At 42.1% G+C, this 27,268-nt stretch overlaps 1 protein-coding gene across 12 annotated transcripts in view; it reads right to left on the reverse strand.

The window, feature by feature from the left end:
* The window catches only part of LOC142062582 (multidrug resistance-associated protein 1), a 59,251-nt gene that overhangs the window by 1,539 nt on the left and 30,444 nt on the right, over positions 1 to 27,268 (reverse strand). For 5 of the 12 annotated variants that reach the window (XM_075105166.1, XM_075105164.1, XM_075105165.1 and 2 more), the window contains 19 exons: positions 26,731 to 26,877; positions 26,312 to 26,399; positions 24,764 to 24,833; positions 23,761 to 23,887; positions 22,413 to 22,589; positions 21,279 to 21,446; positions 20,723 to 20,900; positions 14,854 to 14,898; positions 12,829 to 12,913; positions 11,445 to 11,583; positions 10,327 to 10,534; positions 9,146 to 9,456; positions 8,085 to 8,284; positions 7,490 to 7,616; positions 7,022 to 7,123; positions 5,847 to 5,993; positions 3,854 to 4,012; positions 2,215 to 2,381; positions 1,248 to 1,442 (listed from right to left, as the gene is read on the reverse strand). In XM_075105166.1, coding sequence (XP_074961267.1) covers positions 1,248 to 1,442; positions 2,215 to 2,381; positions 3,854 to 4,012; positions 5,847 to 5,993; positions 7,022 to 7,123; positions 7,490 to 7,616; positions 8,085 to 8,284; positions 9,146 to 9,456; positions 10,327 to 10,534; positions 11,445 to 11,583; positions 12,829 to 12,913; positions 14,854 to 14,898; positions 20,723 to 20,900; positions 21,279 to 21,446; positions 22,413 to 22,589; positions 23,761 to 23,887; positions 24,764 to 24,833; positions 26,312 to 26,399; positions 26,731 to 26,877 — 2,840 coding nt within the window. Of the gene's footprint in view, positions 1 to 1,247; positions 1,443 to 2,214; positions 2,382 to 3,853; positions 4,013 to 5,846; positions 5,994 to 7,021; positions 7,124 to 7,489; positions 7,617 to 8,084; positions 8,285 to 9,145; positions 9,457 to 10,326; positions 10,535 to 11,444; positions 11,584 to 12,828; positions 12,914 to 14,853; positions 14,899 to 20,722; positions 20,901 to 21,278; positions 21,447 to 22,412; positions 22,590 to 23,758; positions 23,888 to 24,323; positions 24,456 to 24,763; positions 24,834 to 26,311; positions 26,400 to 26,730; positions 26,878 to 27,268 lie in introns of those variants that run through there. The other 7 variants (XM_075105162.1, XM_075105170.1, XM_075105169.1 and 4 more) reach the window with 7 other exon arrangements.

Here is a 27,268-nt window from a genome sequence, read left to right on the forward strand (position 1 = left end):
CATGAAGTCAATGAATACAGATACATATGTACAGACAGAAACTGACTGTAGCGTAGCCATTACAGGCAAGCGAAGACAGTCCAGACTCTATGAATGGACAGTTTCTTAACTCTGTCCTTCCCGACCTCACTGCAGATGGTCTGTCTGGTCTATTTTTTATGTAGCACATGATTACCCAGTCGTTTGCAGGCAGCCATAAGAATTCAACTGTGCTCTGAGCCAGCCAGAAGCTACATAACAGCATTTCTTGTCAAGTTGTGCGAGAACCCCTAAGACATTGCAAGATCTAGGATAACCTTCCCATAATATGGCACCACATCAACTGTTATACAGCTCCTGCTGACAAAATACAAACCCAGACAGAGCTTATGCAAAACGAACGTGCAACTGGAATTAGGAAGTTTACAAAGCAAGGTACTAGAGCCAGGGAAGTCAGCTCACAGTTAAAACGCTGCCTCCAGCTACCTCCACTAATTGGCCAGGCACTGCAGAGATGTTCGCTAAGCCCTTGGCAGGTACTGCTGCACAGTGTTTCCCTCTGCCGTGACTGAACTGGATATTCATCTGGTGACAGTACTGCAGGTGCTGGGCCTGGCACAGGCAACGCCCCTGTCTATTATCTTTCGCTACTGACACCACAAAGAGGTCTACAAAAGTACACAAAAACCTTATCACTGGTCACTTTGCTCTCTGCCATTCTGTGATAAAAAGGACAAGAGAGCTTAAAACTGAAATTATGAGACAAAACCTCTGCCCTCAGCCACACCTTAGCAAGGCAGCTGAGGATGAGGGAGGCTATGGGAACTATAACCAAAAGTGATGGAAAGAGAAATGTGGAGTAAACGTCAGACAAGCGCAGGACTTGCCCCTTTGATTCCTTATGCTGCCTGTGCCTAGCTTAGGCTATGAGCTCCCTAAAGCTCTGATGCCTCTTCCAGCAGTGCCTAAATTAGGGCAAGACCCAAGAATAAACTCCCATCCTCTCTGACCTCCCTTCCTGGTTTGCCTGGGCAAGAATGGCACAAAAGCAGTGCAACAGAGGGATCAGAGGAGCTCTCCAGGCCGAGCACAGCCACCACAAGCCAGAACACACACATGCACCCCACCCTTCAAAACAGGGGTTCCAGCAGCTCTGCAGAGAGGTGACTAAATATGCACTGGTAAACTTTTAGGTAACAAAGATGCTCATTTGAGCGCAATGCAGGTCACACATGCCATTCTTCAAGATAAAAGTGATATTACTTTACCTTGTGTAGTCCATGATTGTGTTCAGACGATGTGCTATAGTTAATACAGTACATTCTTCAAATTGAGATTTTATTGTTGACTGTATAAGCTTATCTGTTTCAAGATCAACGGCAGCTGTGGCTTCATCTAGAACCAGGATTTTGGACTTCCTGAGCAGAGCTCGTGCCAGGCACACCAGCTGGCGCTGTCCCACACTACGCAGATGGGATAGGAGGGAGGGGGCAAAAGTCAGAACAAGTTTGCAGTATTCATTTCGAAACCCAGCAATTTGTTCTAAGAACTATTCTCAAGTACAGGTGCAAAGAATCCAGCAAAACAGATAAGTTCAGTCTTCCTACTTCACTGCAGAGTATCTAACAGCAACTGAAACTCCATCCCACTCACAAGAAGCCTTAGCAACATAATAAGAGAATACATTACAAATAGTTTCAGCATAACTGAGTCAAGGCAGCATTGAGGACTGGACTTCAAACGGTTTCTCCAGACTGAACATATATCCCTGTTATGATGCAAAAAGCAAGCTAACAAATCCCTTAGAAAAACTGCGTCTCTTGGGCAAGAGCCATGGTAAGTTCAGAGCACAGACTATAAACAGCAGGCTGCTGCTACTCAAATCCTTTCTAAGACTGCCCAAGCTGTCAAACCTCACAGTGTTCTGAGTATTTCTTAAATTACTTTGAATTCCCAAACTTGAGAGTTTAAAACATGTTGAATAAAGTCTAGTGGATTGATTGTCTGGTCATGTATTAAGAATTCCCCAATTCTCCTCCCAAATTCTCATATGGGGCTGGGTGGGCAGCCCCACACTGCATTGTTATTGCTGAAGTCTGGCTACGTACTGTCCCAAGTGAGCTGTAAGGTTTCTGGAAATGGGAAGTCTAGTTGCAGATGGGAAGGCACGCACACACCTCTCAATCCTCATTTAGTTCTTAATGCAATTTTCACAAGCACAGTTCTTTGATGTACCTTAGGTTCTCTCCACCTTCAGCGCACTCATGATTAAGTTTATCAGGAAGGGACGATGCAAAGTTTTTCAGGTGAGCCAATTCCAAAGACCTCCAAATATCTTCATCAGAGTGTTGGTCAAAAGGATCAAGATTCATACGCAGAGAGCCAGAAAACAATATTGGATCCTAGTCATAGAAAGAGCTTATCGACAATGTACACGGAACATGGCAAGTGCTCAAAAAATCTCTCTCAGATAGTCAAAGGAAAACAACATGCTCAGATGCAGTTACAAGCAAGCTGATCTACTGATTTTAGGAGACACACCTCACTTTTTTCAGTGACAAGTTATTCTCCCTCACCGTTATTCGTCATGCCTCTTGGGGGCCTGACCTGAGCCCTCTGAAGACTCTGGCACTCCAGACCTTTCCAAGAGCCAGTAACGCACAAATCCAGAAGGGGGAAAACCACACAAAACCACAAACCCACTAAAAAGAACTTTCTTTTTCTGGGCTAGTAAGTTAAAGAACAGGCACTCCCTACCCAACCTTCTGTGAGCAGGGACTACGAGGCCAGCTTTCCACTTAGGGAAATACACCATCTGTAAATATTTCACAAGTCTTCAGCTGCAGTATTTACAAAATGAACACATGTTTTCTTGGACATGAAGAAATACTACTTTGGAAATACTTTTGACATAGTAGTGTCAGACTAATGCAAAGTGATCAAAAGGAGAAAGCAAGGTACCCCCTCAAAATTTCCAAAAGAAGTGGTGCAGAAAATCTTTTACAGTGTGCTCACTTGTTTTTGCCAGTGTGCTGCAACAGTGATTTATATAACCACATTTTATGGTCTTTCTTTGAACCAGAACAGGCAGACAATAAAGGCTACACAGTAGGAACAAGAAGACTTGAGAGTAAGTCCAGTGCTTGTAAAGCCGTATTTCCAAACACTTCAGACTATCAAACCCACAGTTTCTGGGCTAGACTGGGATGGTTTTGTACGTGTTTCTGTGAGTGAACAGTACTGCATAACTCGCTCATCATATCCTGCCAAAGTCAGAATGCTATGTACAAAGGCCCAAAGACTGCATACCAAGCCTGAAAGAGCAAGGCAAAATCCCAGTCGCTCACAACTAGACTATACAGTAACTTCATTCCATTTCCAAAAAGAACTGAATTACCTAAAGTGAAAACCAATCTCTACAAAAAGGCCCCTGAAGGCTCCCCACAAGTGGAAATACTCAGACTTTACTTCCCCCTCTACTGGCCGTAAGAGCAATGGTCCCAGTTTACTGAGGATCCCCATCAGGTGTTCAGCTGGGATCAAACCTTCCCCCTCAGGCTACATTGTCTATAGCATTTAAGTGATCAGCATGGGGTGCTGACTGGAGCCCGTGGGTCCAGCGCCCAAGGTTTTGCTTCTGCACACAACTTGGCCATAGCCCAAGCCCCTACTTGTTATCCAGCACAAGCAGTCTAGGAAACTGAAGCAAGTCTAGGAAAAAAGCTTGGCTTTGAGTCCATGAAAGAACATGCTGAAATGACTCAACTTCATAGCTATAGATCAGAATAGGAATAAATATATTCTTCCCAGTACACATTGCAGAAACAGCATTGTTACAAAACAAGTTCTGGTGATGGCAGGATTTCACACCTACCTGAGGGATGATGGTGATCTTGAACCGCAAGTCATGGAGCCCTATCTTTGCAATATTAATTCCATCAATAATAATTTCTCCTTCGGCTGCTTCATTAATCCGAAACAAACCTAAAGTAAGCGAGGATTTTCCAGCTCCCGTTCTTCCAACTATTCCGATCTGTTGGGAAGAAATACATGAACAACTTACTGTTAGAACATTTCCAAGCATCCACCTGAAATTGAGGGATTTTCAGAAGGTTGTCATATTGCTGGGCTATCAACACCCCAAATCAGCATAACAAATTGAGGCTGATCAAAGGGGAAGAAAAATCACTGCATATGAAAAAAAAAAAAAAGACTAAAAAGGTTTCAAAATTTGTAATCCAATCACAGACGTTTTCAAGTTTTTCTAGAAAGTGAGATGAAACTGGGTAGAGCAGGCCAAGGTTTCCCTAATCCTTTTTTGGCTCACGCTTACAGTTATAATTGCTGACATTTATCTTGTTTGAATTGATAGAAAAAAACCCACACCAAAAGCACTGTTTCATACTGTATGTTTTGCTTCCAAGTTAGACTGAAGTCTTCAATTCTTTTCTTTTAAATAAATATATAAGATTGCTACTTTGGTTGGTTGTTATATCTCTTGCCATCTGACCTTTCTAACTACTCTTGAGGTAGTATTCTGCCCATATTTGTAGGTAGGAAGCATGCACTCAGCATGCTTCAAAAAGCACATTAGGAAGGCCAACAGCATCCTGGCTTGTATCAGCAATAGCGTGGCCAGCAGGAGCAGGGCAGTGATCGTGCCCCTGTACTCGGCACTGGTGAGGCCGCGCCTCGAATACGGTGTTCAGTTTTGGGCCCCTCACTACAAGGAGGACATGGAGGTGCTGGAGCGTGTCCAGAGAAGGGCAAAAAAGCTGGTGAAGGGTCTGGAGAGCAAGTCTGATAAGGAGCAGCTCAGGAAACTGGGGTTGTTTAGTCTGGAGAAGAGGAGGCTGAGGGGAGACCTTATCACTCTCTACAACTACCTGAAAGGAGGCTGTAGCGAGGTGGGGGTTGGTGTCTTCTCCCAAGTTACTAGTGATAGAACAAGAGGAAACTGCTTCAAGCTGCATTAGGGGAGGTTTAGATTGGATATTAGGAAAAATTTCTTTACTGAAAGAGTGGTCAGGCATTGGGACAGGCTGCCCAAAGAGGTGGTGGAGTCGCCATCCCTGGAGGTATTTAAAAGAGGTGTAAACGTGGCACTTCAGGGCATGGTGTAGGAAGTGTGATAGTGTTGGCTTGATGGTTGGACTTGATGATCCTAGAGGTCTTTTCCAATCTTAATGATTCCATGAAAAAGCGAATGCCTAGTTGGATACCACAAATAAGGAAGCCGGATAGTAGATCTGTTTTACAGCTATTATCTATGCTGCCATGCAAGATCACACTATTATTAGCCATCAGAGAATCCACATAGGACTGGGGCAGGATGCATGTGAGCGCATGTGTGAGGAAGTGGTAGGAGACACACGGACATCACCATCAGTTTGGCCAGAACCCCAGAATCTACTCTGAAGTCCTATTTTTTCCTGCAGAGTCTCACCTTGCAACTTCTCCCTTACTAGATCAAGGTTTCTCTCCTCTACTTAGTAGCTCATTTTCTTGAGACTATAATTAACTTAATCTCTCTGCAACCTGTACTCCTCTTTGCTTATAGCAAGCAAATTAGCAAAATTTCCTGGGAAGGGGAGAGAAGACAGCATAAACTCCACTTCCTTATGAAACCAGACCAAAAGATACTTCGCAAGCCCACAAATTGTGTATCTTTATCCCATGACGCAGAACACAACTTGAAAAAGATAAGAGCCCACTACATCAGCCAGTTGCAATAAGACTGATTCTACAGAAAGCCTTCTAGTTCTTAAGGCCCCAAGACACACTGCAGAGCAGGGTTAGACCTCTCCTTGGCTTATGCATGCAGACTTATAAACAGTAACACTCTACCATGAATTCGGATTCATTACCTTCTCACCCCCATTTATGGTAACATTTATGTTTTTCAGAACCAAATCCAAGTCTTCCCGGTAACGTAAACCATAGCCTCGAAACTCAATCCTCCCTTCCTCGGGCCAGGTACTCGCTGGGGCAGTTTGTTCAATATTCCATTCGGCCTGAAAGAACCACACAAACATCAGATCAGTTTCTCCTTCAACCAGACATGGGCTGAGATGTCCAGAGGAAAGCAATTAAGAAAAAGCGTGTACTTTGCAAAAGGAACTGTGATGATGATGGAAAGAGAAAGAGCTGCCCCATGGCAGATTAATTCATCTGTATAGTCAAAGGCTTTGCTATCACAAGTCCCACTTGCCAGATAAACTGCTTCTAGTTGCACATCTGGCTTCCCCAGTGGTTTCTTTACTGTGATGGAGGCGTAAAAGCAGGTTATCTGGATACACGCTGCCTGTATGATTCTGCTATTTGTAAGAAGGAAGTTTAACTGAGACATAAGCACTAGAAGATTAACAAGCTGCTAAAGTACACAGCTGCTGCCTCAGCCTCCCACAGAGATGGGACAGGAGAGAACACACCCCACTGCATTCACTGCCAGTGCCAAACAAAAAGGCTTTTAACTGTATAAACACTGTTCTGCTACCAGAACACGAGAAGAAATTCTACGAAGGGTCCTCATAAGATTTGGCTGCAAAAATAGTGACTCAAGCCTGGTTCAAGTGACAGGTGTGGCAGAGAAGCAACAGAGAATTCTGTTCTGTAGCCAAAAGGGTCACAACTGCAGATGAAATGAGTTGTTAGGTGATTTGAATCGAAACAAAAATAAGTAAAACTTCTTTACTCCCCACACTGAGAGCAAAAAGGGAAACACAAATTAAAAAAAAAATCTTTAAGCGCTTAGGAAACCAAAACATTTGTACAACTCCACTGCTTAGCCCAGGGCAGAACAGCACATTTCCTAAATAACACTGTTAAATATCAGCAGATGCCCCACAAAAGCACCCACAGAACTACCCACTAAGATACAGCCTGTCACTAGAGGGAGGTCACTGCCAGCCCTAAGCTCTATCCCATCCATCAGCTCAGAGGATATGCCCAGCTGCACCCTCCAACCTATTCAGTCAGGCTGTGCATGAGACCTCAGACTAGGGCACCGACTTCTGCATGTGTGGTGGACAACTCATCGTACCTCCTTCTCCATTTCAGCGTACTCTTTGACTCTTTCAACAGCAACAATGTTAGTTTCCAGCTCAGATGACATGCGAACTAGCCAGTTCAAGTATGCTGTAATCTGCAAGAAGAAAACAAGCGGTTTACACTAAATATGTTACCTGCAATAAACACACACAAAACAACCAAAGCACTGCAAGTTAATGGAATGCATATACACGTACAAGGTCTTGGCTAATCAGTGCTGGACAAGAGAAAAATCCGGATGCCTTTAATACGCAGGGGACGAGTCATCTTAGCCACATTCCCACACACAGGCGAGGCAAAGAAGGAACTTCGCAGCATCTTTCCAGATGCTGTTTGTAGTTATTATTCTCTTCCTATGTTTCTTATATTAGCTTTTCCTCCAAAGCCATAGCAAGGTTCTGACTTTCTGATGCAGTGTTACAGAGCTTTTTTTTTAAAAAAAAAATAAAGGTACAGTTACCTGCAGTGAGTAGGACACTGAGAGGCCAACCAGTCCTGCACTGAGTTTGTTGCGTGCAACCACTGCAAACAATGCTGCAAAGAGGACAATACAGTTCCCCACGCACTCCAGACGGACAGCCAGCCACCTGCGAGACAGAAAAATGTAACACATCTTTCCAGTAATTCACCCACAGAGAATTAGGAATGTGGCCAGTGTTCTGTCACATATCTTCTTCTGGAAAAGATTAGTAATATGGCATCTGCGTACTGCCAGTGACACAGGAAGTGCAAGGTATCTGAGGTTCTGCTGCAAACCTAGAGGTTTAATAAACCTTTCAGGTGCACAAATTCCTGTCTTAGTTCAGAAAGCAGTTGTGGTTAACATTGGGAGTCAATTAATCAAAACTTTTAAAAAATATAACCCAGAAATAAGGCAGAAACTCTCATAAAGAAAAGAAATTAAGAAGTAATCTTAATTCCATCACAGATGTTTAAGCAAAAATCTTCCCCTACCCTGGACAAGCATGCTGAGAGCTGTGATTGGTAAGGAGCCCAGGCAGCAGAACACATCCTCCCTATATAACTGCCTTTCAGTGTTTCAACCCCACTGTTACCTGTTTGCAACAATGCTTGGATAATAAGCTTTCTGATTTTCATCCACTTTCATGTCGTTCTGCTTTATGAAACGTTTCTGCTCCTCAAAGGCTCGAATGACACTGACTCCCAAGAGGGTCTCATTGAAGTGAGAATATACAGGAGAACGACTGACAGACTCAAGACGTTTGAGCTGGCGGGAAGTAGCCACATAAAATCTCTGCAAATCAGAGTATGAGAATTATGGTTACATCCTGTGTCTGAAAAGACAAAGGGCGTCATAAGACAATTCCCTGCCATTCTCTGTTGGTTACAGAGGTTCAACTTACACATCGGAATAACACTCCAACACTTTTAGGCCTAAAAAGACCATTACATACACACTGCTGTCTTTAAACAACTGCCAATAAAACCATCTCATACGATAGCCATTTTCTCCTCTTTCCCTTCTCTGCAAGCTTAGTTTAACAGTATGAAACACACATATCACTGCCTTTAAGGTTTACTAATGGAGCCCAATAGATGGACTAATTCAAGAGTCCAAGTCAAAACGCAGCTTCTCTCTGATCTGTACTGGCTCTACTAGATTTCTACAAGTAAAGCAAGAGTGAACAAGCACACCCTGCCTACACAAGCAGGAGTGAAAGGCTGCCATAGTTTCCCTTGCTCTGTAAACACCATCCTGACAAAACAGGCACATCAGCAATGCACACATACCCCTCTAAAGGCTATTCTCTTGTTTGGAAACATGTTTTAGAAAAGCCTGTACATTTTCCATATTTGGGCTCTGAGCAACAAGCTATACAAAATTTTTATTTTGTATAATGCCTCAAAATCTAATGGCATTTTTATAAACTTTACTTCGGTACTAAAGGATTGCCTTCTGCACAGAAGTCATTCTACACTTGACAACGGAAGGAAATGCTCTGCTAACGTCAGCTAAATCAATAAACCATGCAAAGTACAGTCAGTCAAGCATGACTCAACTCTAACACATTAAAACCCATCCCAGTGCAGAGTCAGAAAAGAACTGTCTTAACAGAGGATGCTGGTCCTAGTGCTCTCGGGTAAAACCCCCTACCTGCACTAGCAAGTACACAAGTCCCAGAGGAGGAATAATGACAGCAGCTATAGGTGTGGCCAGCAGGATGATGATACAAGCCCCAATCACATTAAATGTCGAGCCCATGAACATCTTGATGATTGGTGGAATGGTGGAGTCAATGGTGTCTATCTCCTTAGAGAAACGGTTCACCAGATTTCCACTGGGTGTGCGTTCAAAGAAACTCATTGGAGACCTGAGGACATTGTGCAGCAGGTTAAGGTGCAGGTGTCGTGAAGCAAATATTCCCCCTGTTGACACCGCCATCGAGTAGCCAAACACAGCAATACCTAGAAAAGAAAACTTGTTTTTAACTGCTTCCACCTCTCACACAAAACATTTTCCTTCATTATGTCATCACTTAGCATTAGCACATCTCTAGTACAATAATTCTGAGAACTGGGGTTCACTATAGGTAGACTCAGCAGTTACTCCAAGTAATTAAAAAGAAAAATAATCCGTAAAAACATTGTATTTCTCTCACAGAAGAAGTCATATCTCCATTACAAAGTTTTGTTTAATACTTGAACACTCCTTGAGTGAGAACCACTGAATTTTAAGGTGGCATTTAGTTTTTATTGCAGGATTTTTACGGTAATTCTGAAGTGGGATACTTGGGGTCTTACGTTTCATGGCAAACAAACTTTGACCACAAAGAGGACCCTAAAAAGCTGCTGAGCTGGCCTCCCTGTGGTGCCTTGGATGGACCCTCAAACTGCCAGAGGAAACACCAGCCTACGTAGCTCAGCCAGGCTGTGGCTGCAAGGGATGCAGCATAGCCGTGGTCTCCTGTGACAAACTGTCCCTGCAAACCGGGCTAGCACAGTTCATCTACAGGCCAAGGAGCCACTTCCTGGGTCAGACATTTTGTCACCAACTGCTTACTCTTCAGCCGCTTGCAAAATGTTTTTATTCTTGTTTTGTACAAATGAAAGAAAACCATATTCACTAACTGAATAATTTTATAGGTTGGTTTGCTTGCCTTTTTTTAGTCACTCAGGTTTTTTTCATCTTTCTTCAAAGGAAAAAAAAACACACAACAAGAAACCCCACACAAATCCTTAGCAAACTGCTGCTGCGGTTCTGGGGATAAAAGGTCACCAAGAGCATTAGAAACATTCTGAACCAGCTAATTTTAAAATAGGCAAGACCAAGCAAACCTTGAGAAATTCCCAGTGCTCCATACACGCCCAGTCTGACATTTGTGTACTGCTGTGTCCCATTGATAACAGGATCATCTGTCCATAAACTTAGCCAGTAGTTGGAAGCCAGGGAGGCTATATGATTACACATAAAGAGGAAAATGCTCAAGAAAGAGATAAAGAGTCCAATTGCTTTCATATAGTCCCAGTACACTACTGCCTTTACCTGAAGACAGAAGGGAAAAAAAAATTAATTTTGCAGATTAAGTTTCAAAATGAGCAATTCCCCCTTCTTCAATCCCTATTTAAAGTCAGTATCTCTGCATCAGGCCATAAAACCACAACAGCTGCACTCTAGAGAACCACTGCTTGGGAACACAAGCTGCAAAGTGTTCTACAGAGATGTGCCTAACCTGGCACCCCTCCAGGGCAGGCACACATCATCTTTCCCTTGTCCTCCCAAGAGAAGGGAAGGGTAGGGAGAGAGCTGCCTGAAGTAACACAGAGCATCAGTGGCAGCGCCAAAAACCTCACTGTGGAGTTCCAGTTTTTGGTGCTCTCTTTTTACCACAAGATTTTATAGCCTTTAATTAAATCCTTACTCCAGCTTGTATCCTGGGATCTATCTTTAACCAGATGATTCAAGCAATACTGCTAGGAGGTATAACTGCCACTTTCCCAGGAACCTCACTCCCAGGTTTCTCAGAAAGCCCTGGGTATCCTAGGATTAGACACTTGTGTTTACAGTGGAAAGTTAGCTTTAATTCATCTGAATCAATTCCAGCTCCTTATGCTGCAGGGGCAGATTTCATTAGGTCACCTACTTTGTCACAACCTCTCTCCAAAATATAGCTACAAGGTTTTCATTTCTTCTTTCAAACTTTGATGTGGTCAGGCCCATCACCTTAAACAAAAGTTTTGGTGTCAGCACTTTTCCTGCATGCAAACCTGGGGGTCAGCCACAGGAGCAGAGGGCACAGCAACACTTCCATGAAGTACCATACAACAAGCAGCAAGTCCAAGAATCCACTCAGGCCTTTCTCACCCCAGTTACATGGTCTTTGGAAGCTATTTTCTTCTGAACCCTGTGGATTTTTCTGAAACAGAGTGCAGGAAGTGGGAACGGGAGACCTTACCCTCCCAGTCTTTGCTGTGTCAGCCTCTGTCAGTTTCCAGGAATTCTTTTCAGCAAGTGGCTTCTGCAGCTCTGCTGTGCTGCTCTGGTGCTGTGACTTTGCGGTGTCTCTGCTGTATGTTGAGGAGTTACTGAGTTGCCTGTTTGAAGACATTTATTTTTCAGTCTTAGTACGACACAGGCCAGGTGTTTACTTCACAGACAGTGAGACTTCAGCAGTCCACAGCTCCAAGTCAGTGGCTTACATTATTCTGGTGATAATCTCCTAACCAGTCACCATCAGGACAGTGGTTACTAGCGCTTCCTTCCTCCACAGTACATTCCTAATCCTCCCTGATGGCATTCAGTTCTCAAGTATCCATATTCAGCTACAACAGGCTAGCCAGTCAAAGTCTTGGCTGAGCAATCAAACTCCAGAAAAAAATGCTTGGTGATCATCAGCATCAGCCTTCACAAACCTTATCATCATACACAGGGCAGCTGCTGAAGTGCCAAAAGAGTACCCACACTGGCATCAAAATGGGCAAGTGTACTCCCAGGCACTCATTAGCTTCTAGAAAAACAGTAACTTTAGAGCACTGTAAGGCATAGACTAGACGGTTGATTTGGGGAAGGTATAGTCAGAATGATTGCCTTTGGCCTCTTTCAAGCATAACAGCAGCTCTACTAGATCAGACTGAAGGTCCACTTAGCACTTCATCCCATCTGACAGCAGTCAGCTACAGAAGCCTTAGGAAAGTGTAAGAAAGCTAGGCTAGCCAGTACTGCACTCTTTATGTGAGCCAAACCCATGGTATCTTACTACAATGCAACCATTTCTTCAGATGGAAAGAAAAGCAGCAAAAGAGCTCTGTGTGTGCAGACATGCACATGCAACAGCCTGTACCAGCAACTGGAGCAGGGCTGCAGCCTCAGAGGTTCATATGCCCAGGTGCCAGTAACTGGGGAGACTGGGATCCAGGGGCAGCTATAGGGCAGACTGAGTGCCTAAGCCCAACTAGTGGAGGAATCCACCTCGTACATACACATATATTCTCACTAGTGAGCCCCCATCCTGCTTCACCAGAGATGGGAACAGGATGAGGCCATTTGGTGCTGTGTTTGTGGTGCTGGCGATGTATACATGTGGCGTGCCTGTAAACTATTAAGTGCATGTGCCTGCTGGGAGTACATCTTCAGCCTTGCTCCTGTTGGACCTGGAGCTACGGAGGAGCAGCAGCCTTGCCTCTCTCAGGCTGCCGGATCCAGCATGATACATTTTCTTCTAACAAATCCATAAACACAAAATTACTGTTTGTCCATGACTGAGTAACAGATGGAGGGGGAAGGAAAGGGGGGAGGAAAACTGAAAAAGTAAGTAAGGAAGAAAAAGAGAGACCACATACCTATGCATCAACTTCCCAGGGGTTTCATTCACAAGGACTCCATTTTCTATAGGTTTTCCTTCCTTTCCAGATGGACTATTTGCATCTGGGCATGGATTAAAAAGTAAACATGAAAGTGTTAAGCAAAAAGCTACAAAGGTTTCATTTCAATCCTAAATGCCAGGCACAGTCCTAATGTGCAAAGGGGGGGAACGCAAGTTAAGTATTTACATATACTAACAGATAATCGACCAGATAAACAAATCGGTTTAGTTCCATCCCCAAAAGGACTAGTTGCCAAGAGAGTGAACATTTATTTTCTATTTTTCTACCAAATGTATGTCAGTATTAATAATGTAATATAATTATGAGGACATACTTGATGTTAAAGCATGCAATACCAAGTCACACTATGACACACTCTGTGGGGGGAAAAAAATAATCAAACAGTCCACCCACTCCTTTTCAAACCACAACTTTTACACATTTTTAAACTGTAAATTATTTTAATTTCAGAATGCAATGAGAAGACATTCTAGTAAATTATGGAGTGAAGCTGTAAGAACAGAGGCATGTGCTATTAACTTTGGAGCATTCCTTCAAAATTAAGCAGGAAGCAACATGCAAAAGTCTAGAGTTTTTAAGCAACCATAGAAATCAGATTAATTTAAGCAAGGGATCTTTCTACGAATGTCAGTCCTGAAAAAAAGAAAAAAAGTCTTGTTATCCCACATCATCCAATTTGTAACAAGATGCAGCGCACAGAGACAATTGTCTAAAACACCTGACAAAACCTGTCAGCTTGAAATATTAAGCTTTCTCTAAGCAAGTTAGTTCAGTGTAATACAATGCCATGAGTAAAACTTCTAGGTTCAAGTTATGTCATCATTCTCCTAACACAAACCAAGTGACTGACTCCTAAAAAATTAACTGTCAATTAAATGGAACTCCATTTTCAAGTATGACAGTTAATTCAGAATTTGTAAAAACAGAAAGAATTTTGCATTTTAAAAGTGTTTATGCAAGTAAAAAAGCCCACCTGCATCTATTCAAAAGATATTCGGGAAAATTTGTGTAGGTCTAGAGTCTGATGTTTTCGTGGTTTTATACTAAGGCAAAATATATGCATAAAACAGTTTGTCAATACATTAAGTGTGGACTGCTTGAACATAAAGCTGTTCACTCCTGTGTTTGCAAACTGAACATTACTCTAAAAACCCAAAGTTAAACCGTTCAGTATGGTGTAGAAGCAGAAAAACACCAGAAAATATGAAAGAGTAAAGAGTTCAATGATTTAGTTCTTATTTTTATTTAGATGAACAAGAGCAAAGCAATATGGGACTGCTGGTTATTTTAAGCACTTAACAGCATTTCTTTTTAAAGGCTCACATATGAAAACCAGTAAGCATTCCAACATCATATCACTTTAGAGCATCACTGAAGTGATGCTAAACCCACATGAACAAACAAAACCACAAATAAACAATCCTGCCTTAACAGCTCTTAAATTCAATTTCATATTGTAGGCTACAAAGATTTCCTGCTTATACTGCATTTACTTCTTGAGAACGAAAAATGCTCAAGATTTCCATAGTAAATCTGGCACATGCACTTAGGGCATAAGCTAATTAACGAGGGCTCTGTTGAAAAATGTGTCCGGACACAATAAAAGGGAACAGCTGCAAAGTACTGAATACACATGAGAACAAAAACGACCTTCGGGGATCAACCCTGACCAGTGCCTCTCTGGGTACCTTCACTACACTCCTAAGTCCAGGGTGCATCTTTAAAGTTTATTTAAAGCTTCCTCATGGAAGTTTTTGTGATAAAGTATTGCTGCTGGTGAGTTAGCTACAAGCTGAGAAAGCTGAGACACCAACTGTTGTAGCATCACACAAACAAGTAACATGCAAACCAAGCTGATACCTTCTATTGTGCAGACAAAATTCTTCTAAAATGACTCAAACTCTTGTAAATGAACTGCAGCTACTCATATTACTCCAACACAAGCGCTAATATAAAGCCACATGGCAATAAAGCAGTTACCTGTTTCCAGAGGTTGAACCGTTCCTTCTAACGAAGGATCTGAGTCTAAAAGTATATATAATTAGCTTTTTCCAGAACACACTCAACCATTTTCAATCTTTACATACAAAAACGCATCCAAGTAGCACAACCTAAACCACAAAACCATAAATGCCCATGGCAGGATCAAATTTGCTGAAATGGATCTCTTTTTAATGCCAAACCTTATACACAGTCAAAAAAAGACAACCGTGAGAAAAAAAAAAAAATCCATGTCAGATGGCTACAAGTGACAGATCAAGAAATTTAATTTCTTTCAAGATATGCACTAATGAAGAGAGAATCAAAAAAAGTTACTCTAAAGTGGACTGATACTGACAGCAACAGGAAACCCTCACTATGTATAGGGAACTACCATACGCATTTTCCCCAGTGATGGGGAAGAGACTTCATTCAAGCATCTTAGGAGACTCCTTGACTTCAACATTAAAGATGCAAAGCATCATGTTTTCAGAGTGGCAACTTTTGTCCACATGGCTATGTCTCTCCCTCCACAGTTTTGCTATTCTGCCTTGCTTTAGTCATGCAACTGCAATGAGAGAAGGAGAGCTGTGGCAGCACAGGTTTACTTCGTTCCATCTACTCTGTAGTCCCTGGTCATCATCCTGCGTGGACAGGCTAGTAAGAAACAGCGAGATACTTCATGCTTCCAAGCATTTGATACCCTAACAGCACTCATCTTGAATCAGTATTTGCTTCTGCCATTTGGGGCAGAGGCTGCAAATAGCTTTTACTGTGGAGGAGAGAAAGGGAAGAGCTGAATTTTGCTATAAGTTAACTAGAATGAATTTAAGAGAAAGTCACATTTATTTCCTGTCACAGACAGGTGTTTCCTGAATTACTACTCCGGTCCAGACTCCACAACATTTGGAAAAAACCCAACACATGTCAATATTTTGATATATGCTTTTATTTTTACCCAGTATTATCCTGTAGGTTATTAACGATGACTTTGGGTATAATATTTGATTTGTAGTTTAGCATAATTGGTAGCAGTGAAATGTATCTTAGCAAGATAAGTACGTATCTTAGGTTGGAGCAAGGTGTCCTACAAGGAATATAACAAAGAACGGGAAAAGGAACTAAGAATGAAGACAGAGATAAGAGGCTTGTTACCACTAAATTAGCATTTCTAAGGCCAAAGATTATCTGACATATGGAAGGCCAGAAAGCAAGCAATAACCAAGCTAGATAAGATCGGTATTATGGTTTGGCAGATTTGCAAGAAGAAAAAGGTGAAAAGTTGAAGTGAGGAGAACTATTGGCCTTCAACCCCTCGACCACCAGAGAAGACCCCCCAGGATCAACAGAGTCTGCGCAAAAAGGAGGGACTATGTTAATAAGTTCTCAGAAGTCTCCGCCTTTTACTCTACATATGTATATCCCCTTCATGATTTTGTATTTGTAAGCGTGTTTAAGTCCTGCCAATGCGTTTTCAGGTATGCACGTTAGGAGGAGCGATCCTGATCCCCCGTGCATCCGGCGCCGTGAATAAAGAATGCCTGCCTTTTCACACTACATTGGTGTTACACGAGGTTTATTGCCGATTTTGGTAACAATTAACTCTTGCCTTCCAAGGAATCAGAAAGGAGAGAAGCACCCAACCATCCCTACTGGCATCATACAAGCTATCTTAACTATCTAACACTGCTATTATGCTTAACTTGGCCTCATGCTGTTAGAAAGAAGCACAGCCACAAAACACAGGCATCCTGGGCTTTACTGGGAGACGGCGTTGATTGTGAAGGCACAATGTTTTTCCTCGCAATCATGAAACCCCAGCCCATAATGCAGAATTAATTTTCATTATGAAACACACACTGCTACTTAGTGTATAATACAAAGCAATTTAGCAAGGAAGCTGTCTTCCTTTTAAATTCAGCCGTTTAAAAATAAAGTTTTTTCTTCCTCACTGCTGCAACTGGGAAGCAATTTATACAGAGGCCAAGCAAGGTCCTACAACTCATAACTCCTGTACCACACTATCTTTACCAGAAAGCAGACTTCTCCTTCGTGCAGGACAACAGCTTACACTTGGGGAATTAAGTCCACAAAATTTAAGAAAAAAGTCGAAGACATTCAAATTGAGTAGCTACAAGGATTCTTGAACTAAATGCTACAGTCCAGACCCTTAGCAGTTCTTAGAGTATTTCTACTACCCTTTCCCTCCAAAAGAAAACTGAGTAACCTGTTGTGCTGACAATTCTCACATTAAAAAGTGAGCTAAGAAGCCACTGAAATATCTTTCAGCTTTTCATTTGACTGCAAGGTCACAGACCCAAACGCTGGGGAGACAGCCGTCTGAAGCACAGCCCACACAATGTAAACCAGATTCAGAATTACTAGTTGTGCTGTACATATCTGTCTTTCAAGCACTGCAGTCAAGACAAAAGATGAACCAGACAGTTAAAAAACATTTCAAACTTACAGTGCAGCTGCACTTCTGTGGAGCCACTTTTACTCCCCACAAACACTAAAAATAGCTCCAGGGTTTTCAACAACAAACCAAAGCTCCTGCTGAAGCCATTCGGAAAAACCAGCAAAACCTTAACCCCCCACACACATTACTAACATCTGCTGCATTAGTTTGTACGGGAGACAAGGAAAAGCAGTGGTAAGAAAGGTAATCAAAGTTACAATTTGCTATAGGTACAGGCAGCGATTATGAATAGAAAGATCATTTCAAGTTATGACAGATTTGATGAAAGGACTTTCACGGCTGTCAGAAGGAAAGTTGTTATGTTGTTGCTAATAAGTATTCACCGGGTTTCCAGGGAGCTGGATTACACCAAGTAATAAAAGGTGTGAATGACAGCTCTTTTGGGGCAGGTGAGAACTAGGAGCAAGCATCTCCCAAGAATGCCTGTACAATCCAAGTGCCTTGCCCCAGACTGACACTTATTTTTTTCTTCATATTTTCTCAGCTGGTCCAGTTTGTGCCCAGGGAAGCCTCTGTAGAGCTCCAAGGCAAGATCCCCTCCCTAACTGCAGATGGGACCTGCATGTTCATTGCGCTATTTCTGAAAGCCAGGACATCCAGCTACTACCTTCCCCAACTATTCCAGGAATTAAAGCTGGTAGAAGAGCTGTAAAAGCTGTTCCCCAGCTTGAGGTCAACAGGAGTCCATCCAACTATACCTACAGGCGACTATAGGTATAGGTACAGGCTATAGGTACAGGTATTGCAGCAACAGCTACAAGTCTGAAGGGGAGGACACCAAAACAGAAATACACTCCCAGGAGTCAAGGGCACGTCTATGACTCCAGACCGATTTGCACAGGCAGTAGGATTGACATCAGCATATCAGCCACACTAAATGCCACAGAATGGAACAACTGCTAAAAACAAGAAGAATTTGGATGCTTTTTACACAACATGGTAGGTTAATTTCACATGTAGGTCCAGTTACTTTGGAGATTACACACCATAGACACAGTAAGGCATCCATTTCATGTTTCTACAGCTGAAAGCAGCAGTGCTGCACACTGCATTCCCTGTGGCTGAGCAGCTACTGCTGCCACCCTTGTTGCTGCCTTCTCTGTCAGGTAGGATGCTGGAGAAGAAAGGGGGGCTCAAACCTCCTCCACTCTGAGCCATCCTGAAGACTCACATAGGGGCAGCTTTGTGCAGTGGGGAGTCTTCCTATACACAGAAGAAACACCATGATGCTGAGGATGGGAAAGGCTGCAGTACGGTGCAGAGACAGAAGGAATCCCTCAGGAATCCCAATGGGAGAAAAGAGCTAGGAGGCAATGGGGCACAGACTCACACCCAAACCTCAGGGGCTGGGTAGGAGGAAAGGCTTTCCCACCCTTTCAGAAGCAGGATTTATTCCAGCCAGAAAGCACCAATCCAGTTTTCTATTTTGCTCTAAGCTTAAGTGTTTTCATTTCATGCTGCCAACATGTAGCTGCAGACAGAAGGGAGCCTCCCTCTTAAAGTGGGTGTGCCGATGCCCTCCAGCTAGCGCAGGCTGACTCCCATCACAGATTACTCTGTGTTTATCCAAGAACCTGTGATTTTAATGATATTTAGTGATCTTTCACACATCTGATAAAATATTAATATTATCCCCATGAACCAGACAAATAATCCTCCTATTTTTCACTTTTTACCATCGGCAGAAGATCACTCAACCAAAACTGAGAAACAAATTTGCTGCAAATAGGCCAATCCTGTGATATAGCAATCCTCTCCAAATCACCAGGGTCATACCGAAGTTAGAAGTGCTTTTTATTAGACAACTGCAGAAAAGCACGGCAAAAGATAAAGCACTGGCTCACTTTCCAAAAGAAGACTCAGTATTTAAACAGAAAAGTAAATTAACTTGGAAGGGGGAGGAGACAAAGGCTAAAAGAACAAGGCTATTAAAGGAGGCAAATATTAGTACAAGTCAACATGTTAACTTCTAGGGAAGCACAGAGAAAGTTAATTTGTCTCTGGAAGTAAACTAGTACACTGAAGACTGCAACAAGTCTGACTGCGCTTGAAGTAGCTATGGGAGCATCTACAGAAAATACACAGAAGTGAGCTGGATTCTGCTGCAATAAAATTTCTTCCTGGTGGTCTTTTCACAGTGGGAGACCCCACCCATACAGCACTCACTGTTTAGAGACAGTGTCCACCCAAACCAGGATCCCAATCTGCAGAGTAACAGCCAAGACATATCAAGAGACCTTTCCAAGAGGAGAGCTAGCCTACAGCAGGGCATCCTGACCCTGAGCCTCAGCTTCACACACTGTCCCCAAATCCAACTCCCCATCAGGGATAGCCGGATACATGAGAGGGAGCCAGGAGAAGATGACACCTTACACATCCAGTAAACAGACTCTGCTCGTTCACAGCCCTCCATAGAGGGCAGCTTCAGAGCATAAGGCAGATCATCAGAGCCCTCACACAAGGAGCTTTTAGATGAACATCAGGAGCAGCCCTTTGCCAAAGGCAGCCATGCAACACCTCTTTAATGCTTTAAAGCCTCATCAGTACAGCTACATGAGTCACCATTTCTGTTTTGCCTGTGATGGACATGTGAGGACTAGACTGAAAAAATGCCTCTGCTTTCCCTCTAGGGAATGGGTGGGAATGAAGGGTTTTCCAAATGGTAGATTGAAGGGAAAAGTGGGCTTAATCCCTTCCTTCTTCTCCAGAGCCTGCTCTGCAGCACTCAGCAGCGGGCATTTGCTACCAAGCAGGCCTCAAGCATATGCCAACAACTCAACCCCAGTCAGCACAGTGCAAGCACCCCTCCTACTTTTTGACATGAGCATATGGAGGAGCATAAGGAAGTCACCACAGGCAAGCCACTGAAGAAAACAGGCTGGAGGCAGACTAAGTTCCCATATTAAAATCCAATACTGCACCCATCTGCAGGTTAAAAAAAAAAAATCTAAAGTATATTCCTCTATCAGTGCAGCTCTACAGCTGTTTTGTAAAGCAGATGTAGGAGTCAGGGATGTCAGCTAGAAAAATGAGCTGCTTCTCCTCCTCCCCATCCACAAAGGAATTATCTGCATAAAGACGACACATCCCAATAAGCACAAGAAGGGTGTATAAACCCCAGCTGGCCTTTACTTGATCTCACAACCATCTGAAATTTGCTCTAGAGTAAGAGGAATTTTACTACAGATCTGCTCCACATTTTCCTAAATTTTACGAAAGGACGTGTGTTTAATCTCACAACCTTCAACGCCCTCAAAGAATGAAGCACCTCTACATATATCACAATAAATAATTTCTTTTAACTTTCCCTCCACTACTAATATATTTAACGTGACTCCCTTAACATGCCACACATCAGCTTCTTCCAAGAGAATTTATTTGTAAGCTTACCACTGTTCTCCATGCTCTGCTCAGCATTAGCATACGTACGAAGAAACTCGGCAAAAGCCCCATCTTGCTTCAGCAGCTCCTGATAGGAGCCCATCTCAGAGATTTCTCCATCCGTCATTACCAGAATTGTATCCATCTGAGGCAGATAGTTGATTGCATGGGTTACCAAAACCCGTGTCTAAAGAGAAAAAAAAAAGGTTTTTCTAACACCTCAACATCTCAAATTAGTAAATACAATGGTTGAACTACCGCTCTTTCTGCTTGAATTCTGTATACAACACAGTAATAACTATGGACAGGCATGCAGCATTTTTCAGAAAAAATAATGTCCTTGACTTTTGCATTAAAGAATTTTTAATTTCACAAGCTAGAGCATATTTCATTGTAAAAAATCAGTGTTTTATAAAGTCTTCTAAAAATTGCAGGAGGATCCTTCAGCTTTTCAGAAGTTTGAAACAAAAGTCTGACTGAATATGCAGCTTGACAAACTTGGAATCATTTGAACTCAAAGAAAAACAAATCATTCTCTAGAGACAAGAATCTCATTATGACATACTTTATTTTTCAGTATTCCTTTTGGTCCAATGACTTTTTCAAAAATATGTTTCCCCACATGCGCATCAACAGCTGATAAAGGATCATCAAATAAATAGACATCTGCATTACAGTAGACTGCCCGAGCAAGACTGACTCGCTGTTTCTGTCCTCCAGACAAATTCACACCCTGGGGGAAACAAGAAAATACGATCCTGTAAAAAGCACAAGTCATAGGTGGTTTATGCAAATTAGAGAAATTTCAACATTGTATGAAACAGATCTCCATCACAAATAACGTCACTACCACAATAGCATAAACAATCAGTCAAAATCCTCTTGGAAGGAAGCACTTCTGTTCTCACTGTCAGTAAAGGGCTAGGCTAGTAAAAAGCGTTTGCTAGTCTTGTAAAGCAATTAACCCAGACCAATCTGCCCAACTCTGTACATTCAGAGGCTACTTTTCTTCTCAGCTGTATTTCTGCAGTGTTGCCTCTGATTTAATAAGCAAACTCTGTTCACGCTCTACAATTTGTTTGGCCTGCTGACCAGTAAGGAAGGTAAAGCCCCTTTACTGAATGTGCCTGGGGCTGTCAGTTGGCAGCTGTACCCCACCACCAGTCAGCAGGCAAAGCATATATCTCTACATATCCATGTCTTCTGGAGAACATCAGCTTAGCAGAACGCCAAGCAGGTTACATACGCACTACATCTATGCAAGTTTCAAAATCCCACACCGCATGTACTTCTGCAACCAAGTGCCAGTTTTGGGATGGTGGTTGTTTTTGTGGTTTGGTTTTTTTGGGTTTTGTGGGGTTGGGGGGGTTGTTTGCTTGCTTTAAATGAAACTGAACTGTTGAGAAGATTCTTCTCTTCCTGTTTCCAGACATTTTTCTGCTCTATGACCATGGCAACTTAGAGATGGTTAAAAACTGTCATTGCAAGATGCGTTTGCATTTGCAGTCGAGGACAGGTTTCCTCCCTTCTGAGGCTTAAAGAAAAGATAAATATACTGTTCAAATCTGCCTCTTATTCTAGAGGATTCCTACTCTGAATGTTTTAAATTCAACACAACTTTAAGATAAAGTAGGATAGAAGTTATATGGCCTTAACTACAAGCAATAGCACTACTATGGTAGAGTGGGTATTTAAATACCTTTTCTCCTATTTCTGTTTTGTCTCCTGTAGGAAGAATCTCTATATCAGGCAGCAGTGCACAAGCCTCAATCACACGCTCGTACCGGCTCTCATTCATCTCCCTTCCAAAGATAATGTTATCTTCCAGAGTTGCATTTTGGACCCAGGCTTGCTGAGGAACATAGGCTACTGAGCCCTGCAAGAAAAATAAAGTTCCTTATTCAGTACTTTAGACTAAATGTCTACACACAAAGTCAAAGCACAGCAGGGCTTTGTGAAGCAGGCAGTGCTAATCAACTCACAAATTGCCCATGGTCATTTCAAAACTGCACAAAGTAGTTCTTGGGCTACCGCCTCCTCCAAAATGTTATTTTTATAATCCTCTCTACAAATGAATGTAACAAAGTGTGCTGGTGGAAAATAAAGGACTTCAAACAAAATATGATTGTCTAACATAAACTGGGAGGAAACATTTGTTTAGAGAATGTTTGCACAATTACTGGATGTCAAAAGTCATTAGTTCTTTCATATAGTTATAAATCATGTTCTGTATAAAACAATTTAATCTGGAATGCAAGTGCTTCACAAACGCAACCCTGCCAAGAGATTTCTGCAGAAAGTAGGGGAAGTAGTTTTTATGTAAAGTCACTTCAAAGGAAGAGATTGAGTTACTGCAAAGTATTTTGCTTTGAAGACTAGTTCTGCCTTCTCTTTCTGCACAAATAATCAGTGATTCAGATCTCACCTACTTTATTTTCCCACAATTTTGGAGGTAACCAAATGTGCATTCTTTTAAATGCAACACATTTGGTTTGCTCTTAATTATTTTTCCATACATTATAACAGCAGCAAAATCCAAAACAAGGACTTCTACTTATTTATTTACTTACTTCCAGGTAATTTTTCCTCTGTGAACCCTGTGCAACTCTGATGTCTACGAAAGCCCAAACTGCGACAGCAGCTTTTCCCATGTTTGGGTATCTGGGTGTACCCTCTCTCCTTGTAATTCTCTGATGTCTAAGAAGGTATGAACCAATACTGCTTTTCCTTAGGCTGGAATATGTATAACAGGGTCTCCCTGCCTCATAACTGGCTGCCAACAAGAATCAGAATACTTATCTTTGAGACCTCCATCGTTCTACCTATTTGGCTAAACCTGAAACCAACAGATTTAGAAGTTGTTGGGTCAAGGCTTAGCAGGCTACACAGGGTGCAGGCTAAGGCATACACATGGCTCATCAAGAAATCAGGCTAAAAAATGCATACATTTGAAAGGCTCTCTCTTGCCCTCATCACACCACTTGGAAATCTACAATTCCTCTGGCAATAACCACAAATAGCTGAACATTTCTTCAGACACACCACACCTTGACAACCACGTAGCCTTCCTTTTTGTCCATCTCTCCCAGTAACGCGGACAGCAATGAAGACTTTCCACAGCCAACTTGACCAACAACAGCTACCAAGGAGCCTTCAGGAATGGTGAAACTAATGCTGAAATAAAGTGCACATAATTCAGCCTTACTTGCTGGCACATCCCAGTAGCCCATATAAAGCCAGATGCAACGCGAACACTCACTGCAAATTCTGACACAGCACAGAAACTTTAACTGTTTGAAAATGCAAACCTCTCAATTCAGAAAGCACCCAGCTCTTTTTATGCTTTGGACATAGCATCTTAATATGTAACTAGTCAACAGGGGAAGAAAAAAGGAAAAAAGGTACTGTGACACAACCTGTCCAATATTTCTCTCAAATGTTCTGTGAACACAAACGTAAATATCAATAGATGCTTCCCAAACTGCATCCTTGTCCCCAAAAATATGCAATTTAAGGCCCAAGAAAGAGCAGCCAAAATTAAGGACAGGGATGGGGCACAGGGAAGACATGGCTTGTAGCTGCATCACCCCAGTTACTTTGTAAGCCATACCATGTGCAAGGTTCTTCACTGGTTTTTCTCCAGCACAGGAATCAAGGATGCCTACAGTTCAGCAAGAATGAGATTTTAAAAGGAAGACTCCAAGGACACATGCAAACATGAGGGACTAGGGATAATTACAAGGGCTGTATCCTGTAGATGGAGCTCATCCCATCTGCAGCACACAGCAAGAGCTTGAAATCTCTGAGGCTTTCTCTCCTCCCATCAGACCTCTTGCAACTCCCCTTTATGCATTCCGTACATACAGCATACTTTTGTAAATTCCTCTAGTTCATTAAGCCCCTGGTTTAAAATAAAGATATAGAACAAATGTTTGTTCTCCTGTTCCTTTAAGGCAACAAACTCTTCTGCATATAGATTTTATAATGCAAATACAGATCGTTTATGATGCAGCAAGATTATGGAGTGGAAGGAAGTGTCCTAATTCCTACCTGTTCAGCAAAGGAGGATCACTTTTGGCCCAGCTAAACGTGGCATTCTTTACAACAATGCTTCCTTCAGCTGACAAACGGAAAAATCATATTTGTAAAAGTTGCAGTGCAAGTAGCTAAACTGTACGTTCTGGATCACGCCACAGAAGTCAATTTAAGCACACATAGGCAGAGATATAAAGCTACATTTCCAGGAGAACAACAGCCCATTGCTTACCAAAAGCTTGTCTTGATAAATTCAGTAAAAGCAGAACACATCAGATTCTGAGGTTACACTTATTCAGTAACCAAGAGGTACATGAATGTCACCTATACAAAGATCCTGGCTTACTCAGCTGCATCCTCCTTTATCCAGCAGCTCCACTGCAGCACTGCAAAGTCAGTTCAAGAAACTAGCAGCCTCAATCTGACTTGTGCTTCAATGGAAGCATCAGCTAAACTGCCAATTCCATGTGTGAAGCCAAGTTACTATGAGAGAGATAGGGCAAAATATAAAGTACCAAATAAAATAACTTTAACAAAAAATACTGTTCAGTGAAATGTTGCATGGTACTGGCATCTGTAGATTTTTACAGCAACAACTCAAAATATACCACTCCTAACTCAACCAAGTGTGCAATAAATACTTAGCCTAGGTAAATATTTTCATTAGTATGCAAGTACAACCAGTTATGGATAAAAAAGAAAAAAACCACACTAAAGATTTGTGAGCAATGTATTCATGATTATGTATTGTCATGTCATGGTCATGTTTTCAGCTGAGAAAGGGGAGGAGATATTCCCAAAAGGAAGATGGAGACAGGAAAACCAAAAATAAATAGATAAATAAAATACCTCAGATGACGGCTTACGGGAAAGCCAAGTGACTAAAATGATATAGAGCTCAGCTAACCACATGACAGGGAGTGATGGGGATTTCACCACCTTTGTAAAAAGGAAGTAAGAAAAATCATTTAAAGGTGACTGACGTAGTTAAAGTCATGTTTTGCTTTGCAAGAAAAAGGGCATTAGTTTTTCAGTAAATTTGCCTTCATGCTTATCTACCTCCTAAACAGCTCTATATAACCAGCCCAGCAACACTGGATACAGTGGAAGCAACGCTGGGAGCAATGCTCTGCGCAAAACAAAGCAGAGGCATTTGCCAGAACCGGGACTTATCCTTTCTCCTTCAAGGGTGCTGAAGTGTTACATGATTGTTCTTCTCCAAAATGCTGGGGTTTGGCACAGCATTAATTATCATTCTGTTAACTGCCTACAAATTTAAATGGCTACACTTAAAACAGGCTAACTAGTAATTTTTTAAGTGACCATCTGTACCTGGATATTCTGTAGTTCGGATGCAGGAGTTGGGCAGAAGAAAAGTTACCTGAGAAGGTGGTAGAAACTTCATATAGTTTTCATTTTACAAACTCCCTTCTCTGCTTTCTGGCCAAAATTTATCAGTGAAATCCACCAAAATGCAGTAAATTTGTTGCAGAAAGGAAAAGAAACACTGCAAAGCCACCCAAAACCTGCACACACTCATTTTCAACAGGAAAAAAAACTCACCCTCTGCGATGGGACCCCGGATTATGCTGTCTGGATCTAACTCTTCGTGAGACAGGAACACCCTAAGGCGCTTCAAGGAGACGCTGGCCTGCATGGGAAAGGGATGCAAAACTACCTTATACCCTGCTCTTTATAGTTGAGAGCTTGTTCCTTTGCACCACATGTACATTACATCATTATTATGCAATCCTAATCCTTCCTTAAATCCATTGCATAATTTCTTGGATAGTCAAACTCACATTTCCCAAACCACAAGAAATACGGTTGCTTCTACAGCACTTTACACATAGGAAATGCAAAACCCCCTTTCTGAGGTGGCCAAATTTCATCAGTGGACATTCTCTAAGCACAGGAGTATGATCTTTCCACCCAGTGACTACTTCTCTGCAGAAACACCCTGTTAATGACTGAAATCTTACTTCTACTATGCTGCTGATAACCATAGGAAGCATGTTCAATGGAAACCTGAGGATGTTGAATAATGCTAGGGAAACAAATGCCTTCTGAGCATCCAAGATGTTGTTCTTGTCTATTGTGACATACACAGCAAACGTGGACAAGGCAACCTAAAACAGAATGTAATGGTTACAGTTAGGGTAACATTTTTTAAAGCTGCTAACTCACAATTCACACAGTCTGACAAATGCAATCAGAGGTCTACAAATCAAAGAAAGAGTAATGTTCCAGTAACTTCCTTGGTCCTGATAAGCTTTTTGCAAAACATTTGATTTAAATCTGCTGTTGTAAAAAGAAGTTGATGGCTCCTATTGGAAAGGTGTCAAGTGCTCACTTTCTTCACATAGCAAGGGCGAAACTACAAATGTCCCAGGCTATTTGTGGTCACGTTGCAGGAGACAGGAAGGAGAGGAACGATCCTGGTTTTCTTGCTGCTCTTTTTCAGTTTTAAGGCACTCCCCATGGTACCACATACTGGATCAGTAACACATATAGACAGAA

This window comes from Phalacrocorax aristotelis, chromosome 10 (assembly GCF_949628215.1).
Source record: "Phalacrocorax aristotelis chromosome 10, bGulAri2.1, whole genome shotgun sequence".
NCBI classification, from domain to species: domain Eukaryota; kingdom Metazoa; phylum Chordata; class Aves; order Suliformes; family Phalacrocoracidae; genus Phalacrocorax; species Phalacrocorax aristotelis.